Below are 7,816 nucleotides of genomic sequence, written 5' to 3' on the forward strand. Positions count from 1 at the left end.
CCACAACTAGATTGAAGAACAAAACGACAGCAACTTGTCTGTTCCCCTTCCCCCAATTCCCCAGCATTGTTCCTATTCCCCTAATTCCCCAATAAAAATCTTTAAAAAAAAAAAAAAGAAAAAAAGAAGCAATTGGATCCCTGGATCCCCTTTAAAAAAAAAAAAAGAAAAGTGCAATCTTACTCAAAGTAACTGTCTTTGAACACTAACATCTCCAGCCAGCCTTAGAATTGCATTTTATGGGCCACAGACTAAGGAACTTCAGAAACTCAACCCTTGCATTTAAAGCACCAGGATGTGAAAAGCTACTGTGTGATTATGTAAGTCAATATTTTAGGGAATGCAACCTATCCAAGAATTTGTTTTTCCATTAAAACGAATACTGAGAGAGATGTTTTAATTGTACAGCAAATGTAGGTGCAATGCAAGTTCAAAACAAGATTGGGGCTGGTTTCTGTGAACCTGAGTTAGCTGCTTGGTGATCAACATGGTTTTGCATTCTGCAGAGGCCCGTCTGGCTTCTAAGTGAAGAACTTGACCTCGTTCCTCTGTCAGATTTAAATAAAATGATGCTTAAAAATTATGTTCTCTGGAATAACTCGAGTCAGGTCAGTTTCTAGGCCTTTCTTTAACCTTCCTCAGGTTACTGGGCAGGAAACGTGTGGAGAGGGAGCGGATAAAAAAGTTTCAATTCCCAGCAGCAGCGCGTTAGAAAAAATTTCCACCCGTTAGCGAGCCCTTGCCTTCTTAGAACAGCGTGGTTTGAAACAAGGTTTCTCTTATCTTTTTAAAAGCTTTTTTCCCTCAAGGGCTTGAATTCTGGTACAGTGTTCAAAATGCCAAGCTGGTTTTCGCTTTATACCATGTAATGAGCCCCTCCTCTCCAGCCCCGAGGCTGTTGAAAACAAAATAACAATTTAGGTTGTGGAAATTCTAGGGGGGGTGGGGTGGGAAGCTAGGGTTGCGTAGGACAACGAACTACACCTCCCACAAGCCCTCATGGGACTGCTACCGACCAACTGCTCACCAGTCTTGCGCTTGCGCAGAAGACCCTGCGCTAAGAGGAGGGGGCGGGGACAGGATAACGCGCTCAGAGGAGAAAGAGGAGGAAAAAAGAGACCATAGATTTCCATCTGGGCCTAGAGCGGCTCTTAAAGTAGTGGGAAAGGAGGGCGGGCGGGGACTACGTTCTGTACAGGCCGCCGGCGGTATCATGGCGACCCGGAATCCCCCTCCCCAAGGTGAGCGGCCCGGGCCCGAAGTAGTATCTGAGACGCGGCTCACAGCTCTCGACCTTGCTCTAGGGGCGCCTCTTCCTTCTGCTCCAGGGTTCCTGGGGCTGTTTTTCTGAGGCAGCCCCTTTGAGCACCCTTCTGATCTATATTCCCCTCCCCCCCTCGGCGGAACGCAGGCGAAGAGCGATCCCCGCCCCCAACACAGCCCATCTCCGGCCTCACCTTCACCCCTGGCCCTTCATTTCCATCTTGAGACGCGTTTTTCAGTCTTAACTCGGAAGTAGTTTCTTCTTGACAGACCCCTAACCGGTTCTGTCAGGAGGACCCCTTCTTTCTCCTGATGAAAATGGACCCTGCTCTAGCCCGGGCCCTGAGATTTGGGGGGGGGGTGACCCTTCATGTTGAGAAACTGATCTGACCCTATTGAAATCTGGGGGTTAACCCCTCACTGCTGTGTAAATTCGAACTGATCCTACTGAGATTTGGGGGTGGGGGCGCGACCCCTCACTGCTGTGTAACTGACCTAGCCCTGGCTCGGGCTCCCAGGCTGGCCCTGGGCCTTTGGAAAGGAGATGCTACACCCTTTTACTCTTGAGGCCCTAGTCTCGGATTGGATGTAACAAACTCTTAATGTTTCCATCTAGGTTTTTTAACTGTAGTCCAAAAGTAACAGTGCGTTGTAACATAAAAATTGTGTAGGACGTTTCTGATTTTTGGTTGACTCTAAATGTATTTTTCCCATTTTGTATTTTGAAGAATATGAAAGTGATGATGAATCTTACGAAGTGTTGGATTTAACTGAGTATGCAAGAAGACACCACTGGTGGAATCAAGTGTTTGGCCACAGTTCTGGACCTATGGTAGAAAAATACTCAGTAGCCACCCAGATTGTAATGGGTGGAGTGACTGGCTGGTGAGAATAACATCTTTTTCATTACATTTCATTGGGAGCCTGACTGCTGCCCTTTTGTACATGGAACAGTTACCGAGCTCACTCAGTGGCTTTACACTGTTAATCCCAGATGAGTTCTAACTTGAGGCTTTTCTCTGTGATATGATTAGTGTAATCTACACTCAGAGACTCAGTGTTGGGTTTTGGTGATCTCCCTCCCTGGTGCCCACAACGGTTCCACTGTTCCCTCCTCACCCTTCCTTTGATTCTTTATATATTTTTCCCCTTCTCAAATTTAGCAAATGTAGTGGATCTGATTCAGTGATAGTGAAAAGGAAGAAATAGATAAGAGTTAATTATATACTTTACTTGTTCAGTGCTAACAACTGGAGAAACCTGTGATGCTCCTACAGTAGAACTGGTCTCCAGGATTGTCAGCCCTATCGCAAACAGTGTAAAATTCTCAGTGAAAGTTATTGATTATGATACAGATGATTGTGTTGATTTTTGTGGGCTAGTTTGGATTGTAATACTTGAAGAAGAGTTGTAGAACATTGAGCCTTTGTTGGAATTAAAGGACTGATTGCTTATTCTAATAATATTGTGGAATATATTAAGCAGTAAATAAGCATTAACCTAACCAGTTGACATTTCAGACCACATGATTACATAATTGCTACTATAGATCTAATTCTGTTATTCTTAGAATAAAAGATTAGCCAAATAACAAGGGTCAGCAACAAGTTTGACCCTTTATTTTGAAAATGTTCATGACTGTAGAGAATTTTTGAAGTTAGTGTGGGTGTTTAACATTTGCACAATCATTTTTTTCTTTAGATTATAAGTTAAATTCATCTTACATTAATTTAAATATTTACATATTTAAAATTGATAAGTATAAAATTAATTTTTTAAATTTGTATTTTACATGCACCATGGAACAATGGTGTATTCCTTTGTGCCTTTTTGTAAATGCCATTCGATGGTAGAAACACTCATTGCGAAGGTTCTGTGATGCAGAGGTGCAGTATTTATTCATGATGTGTACTTATTAATGCTGCTGATGAAGAAAGCCTGCAATTAAAAGAGAGATGCATGGTTAGGGCCCTGGTTATTCAGATGATTCTCCACAGGCCAGTTGGACCTTGATCCCCACTATTCAGGCTCTGGTTCCCTGCTTAAATAAGCTCACAGTTTGGTGCCAGTGGGTGATTGGTTAATGTGTCAGGGCCTAAAGCCCCATCTTAAAAGAGGTTAAAAAAATAATTGAGCAATAGAATTAAATCATTGTATGTTTCCTCCTTGTAGCTCAAACTCGGTGAGAAGCCCCATAATTGGCAGAAGTTTGCTTGGAAAGCCTAGGGACAGAGCAGGGAAGTTGGTTGGTTTATTTTAGTGGCTCATGCCATCAAGCAAAGGACAGACATGCTTGTGGAGCATGCTGCCTGGGACGTTGTTGAGACTTGGCTGCCGCTGCCTGCTTCCTCCACTCCCTTTTCTGAGCCTTTGTTGCTGCCTTCCCATCTGAGGGACACAGTCTTTATCGTAATACATGTTTGGATAATAGTCAGGTGTCGGCCCAGGAACTATGTAATAGGACTAATACTACACAGGTGGTTTGCTGCAATGACTTTAGATTCAGTATAGTAAAATTTTGTTATTTTTTTAGGGTATAAAACAGATGTACTGGGTCGGCCAAGTGGCTCTGTTGGCTAAGAGCTTGCTTAAGAGCGTGAGCTCTGAGCACCAGGGCCGCCGGTTCGATTCCCACATGGGCCAGTGATGCTGCACCTGAGCTGAGCTGCTGCTGAGCTGCCAACAGGTGGCAGGATGGTTCAGCTGGTGAGAGCACATGCTCCTAACAACAAGACTGCCTGCTCAATGGTGGGCTACGCCCACGCGCAACCTAAGACTAAACTCCACACCTTGAGCTCAGCTGCCGCTCAGATGGCTCAGGGGATAGAGCATGCACTCTTAACAACAAGGCTGCCGGTTCGACTCCCACATGGGATGGTGGCTATGCCCACCTGCAACTAAGACTGAATGAACTCGGCACCTTGAGCTGAGCTGCCGCCTTGATGGCTCAGGGGATAGAGCGTGCGCTCTTAACAACAAGGCTGCTGGTTTGACTCCTGCGTGGGATGGTGGCTATGCCCACGTGCAACTAATATTGAACACAGCACCTTGAGCTTAGAGGCCACGAACTGCCGACGGGCATCCAGATGGCGCCTGGCACCCTCCACAACTAAGATTGAAGAACAACAACTTGGCTGGTCCCCCTCCCCAATTCCCCAACACTGTTCCCCTCCCGCAATTCCCCAATTAAAAAAACAAAACAAACAGATGTACTACTGTGGCATATGTTAAGGAGAAATGGTTAATAGGGATTAACCTAACTAGTTAACAATTCAGACCAATTCAGGACATGAGTGGGAGGCTGAGGAGATTATATTTAGCTGTAGGTAACTATAGTTTTTTTTATCCTAATAATAAAATTAATGTCAGGATGGGTGGTTGCTAGGAGAGATGGGAGGTGTGAAGATTAATTAAAGGGTCTAGAGTGGGGGTTGGCAAACTTTTGAGACTAAAGAGCCAATCTTGTCCCTCGAAGTTTTGCAAGACCTATAAAACAAATGAAATAACCATTATGTGAATAATATCCTTTAAAAATTTTATAAATGAAACTATGATAGTTTTATTTTCATTTTTAATTTTACTTCAGAGCCACATGTACGTAGCCGCATGTGGCTCAAGCTGCAGTTTGCTGACCCCTGGTCTAGAAGATTACTTGGTGTGGTCTGGGAACAGGGTAATGATGCCTTTGAGAGTGGAAAGAAGACAAGAGTCAAATAATGGTTTGAAGATAGAGGATATAGAATTGGCAATCAGTCGGACCCTGAAGGCCATGAAGAAGCAGAGTCTGAGATGAATATGAGGTGGCGAGTGTAGAGAATGGTGCTGTCACGTACAAATTGGAACCTTAGTAACAACTGGTTTGGTGATGATTGCTTTCGGACATTTTGAATATAGGCATACCTTGGAGATACTGTGGGTTCCATTCTAGACCACCACAATAATGTGAGTGGTAATCTTTCTCCTGGTGAAGGGTCTTGCCTTCAATTTGTTAAAAAAAATACAACATCTGTGAAGCGCAATAAAACGAGGTATGCCCGTATGTGGTTCTGGGTGCTGGAGGAGCTCATCCTGTAATTAGAAATGTAAAGATTCCATTTATGAAAGCATATTAGTTTCCTAGGACTGGCGTAACAAAGTACCACAACTAGGTGTCTTGATACAAGAGAAATTTATTCCCAGGTCTGGGGGCTAGAAGTCTGAAAGGTGTTGGCAGGGTGGCCTCTTTCTTGGAGGCTCAGACGGAGCATCTGTTCCATGCTTCTCACCTAGCTTCCGGTGGTTGCCAGCAATCCCTGGCATTCCTCGGTTTGTAGACTTAGTCCAGTCTCTGCCCCGCCATCCCATGGCCATCTTCCCTGTGTTGCTGCTACATAATGGATTACGTCCTATTGGATTTAGGGCTACCCTACTCTAGTATGGCCTCATCTTAACAAATTACATCTGCAGTAACCTTCCAAATAAAGTCACATTCTGAGATTCTGGGAAGGAAATGGATTTTGGGTGGACACTAACCCAGTACAGAAGAGTAGAGTTAGCAATCTGAGTTTCTTTTGCACACTATGGATCTGGAATACTGATGGGAATATGAGATCACTGAAGGAAGGAATCACAAAAGCAGTATGGGGTGACATTCTTACAGGATAGATGAGACAAAGCAGGTTTAATATAGATATAGATACAGATATAGGTAAAGAAGCCATGAGACACGTGGGCTGAAGTGTAGTCATGAAGGTGGAACTCCAGATGGACCTTAAAGGATAGAAAAGCTTTAGATAATGCAGAGCTAGGTAGAAACCCCTTGAAACAGGGAGATTAATAGCTTAAGCAATGGTGATGACCTGTTTGGAAACTAATTGGGTTGGAGCAGAAGGTTTGGGTAGTGTGGGGATTGGCTAGGTGTGTAGAACATCTTGACTCTTGAAAAAAATAGAACAAATCCATGTTATTGTGGGGAATTTCAACTTTACAAATATGAAAGGAAGAGTATAATGAACCCCCGAATACTCAACATTCAGTTTCAGTAGCCAATCTTCCTGTAAATTCCTCTCCTTTTAGTTCCATTCCTGGAGCACATCTCAGACAATTTAATTGTACACTTTTGAGTAGCTTATATAACTAAAGGGAAACCTTGAGGATTTCTGAGCAGGTAAGGGATATCAGCAGAAGAAATGGGAAGACATTAAGATTGTATTAGGAAAGCAATGAAAAGTACAAGAGGGAGAGAGTTTAGTACAACATTGATCTCATCTTTTGTTATTTCTTTCATTAAAGGTGTGCAGGATTTTTGTTCCAGAAAGTTGGAAAACTTGCAGCAACTGCAGTAGGTGGTGGCTTTCTTCTCCTTCAGGTATGTCAAAGCTTTAGATCCCTGACTGCTTACATATATATATATAGCCTTTGGGAACTGAGAAAGTCAAGTTTAGCCATTTCGCTCCTGTCCATTTTAATAAAGATGAAACTTTTCTTTTAGGCACCAGTTTATGAAAAAACTAAAATGAGTTTTCAAAGCTGGCACCTGTCATGAAAGACAATTAAAATACTTCTAACTTTTTTAAGCAGAGTATGATCTCATTTATTAAAAAGACAACTATTAAAATTCGAGGTGCCTCTGTTTTTTATTACTTACCCAAATTTCCCTTGAAGCATCTCCCTAGCAAAATAAACATTTCAGTAATGCTATAAACCTATTCATCCTAACCAATTTAAACATACATTTAAAATTTACACACACACTGTATAAAACTCAAAAGGTTCTTTTTTTTAAGCTGATTTAATATTTATATTTACTAATGAGGGAGTGTCTTGAATATTATGGTTGATATACATTTTGTAAATTAATTATAAATGAGGCACTTAAGAAAGTGGATATTTGAAAAAATATATATGTATATATATAATTTTGCTCAACTAAATATGCTCCTAAATATCTGACAAAGCACACTAAAACAACTTTAAAAAATAAGTTTAAAGATAAATAGTATCTATTTCCCTGATATAGAATACACAATAAGCACTAATTCCAAACATTAGCATTAAAAATGTTTAACCACAGACTAGTTCTAATATGTAAGTAAGCATTTACACTCAGATAACTAAAATATCAAAAGGTCTTTTTTTCCTGTTTCCTTGGCCATCAGTTTTCCTTCCCAGAGGAAATTGCTGTTAGCAATTTCTAACATGTTTTTTAAAATCAGGGAACCATAATAATATAGAAAGTGGAAAATTGGGTTTAAAACAATCATACATAATCCTATTTCTGAGGCAGGTGGATTTGAAATTTTAGCTTTGTTGATGTTCCTTTTAGGTTTAACAATGCTTTGCCATTAGAGGATGTTTATCAGAATATTATCTGGCATTCATGTCTGTTTGGCATTTTTCCAAAAATACTGTTCCCTGAAGATTAAATGTAGTAAGTCCTGAAATTGAAAAATCTCTGGGAATGAATGTTTGCAACAATTTTAAAGATACAGAGAACCGTCAGTCGTAGAAGATTTTAAAAATGATTGATGGTCATAGCAACCAAAATATGACTTCATCACGTAAGCCATTGACC

The 7,816-nt window shown here is 41.4% G+C and overlaps 1 protein-coding gene across 1 annotated transcript in view; it reads left to right on the forward strand.

Moving 5' to 3' along the window:
• The first annotated feature begins 1,066 nt into the window (after positions 1-1,066).
• FUNDC1 (FUN14 domain containing 1) overlaps positions 1,067-7,816 on the forward strand; it is a 23,211-nt gene continuing 16,461 nt past the window's right edge. The window contains exons 1-3 of the mRNA XM_019649732.1: positions 1,067-1,241; positions 1,992-2,148; positions 6,535-6,610. Coding sequence (XP_019505277.1) covers positions 1,214-1,241; positions 1,992-2,148; positions 6,535-6,610 — 261 coding nt within the window. The 5' untranslated portion in view covers positions 1,067-1,213. The remainder of the gene's footprint in view (positions 1,242-1,991; positions 2,149-6,534; positions 6,611-7,816) is intronic.

Source organism: Hipposideros armiger, unplaced genomic scaffold (assembly GCF_001890085.2).
Source record: "Hipposideros armiger isolate ML-2016 unplaced genomic scaffold, ASM189008v1 scaffold_7, whole genome shotgun sequence".
NCBI lineage: Eukaryota > Metazoa > Chordata > Mammalia > Chiroptera > Hipposideridae > Hipposideros > Hipposideros armiger.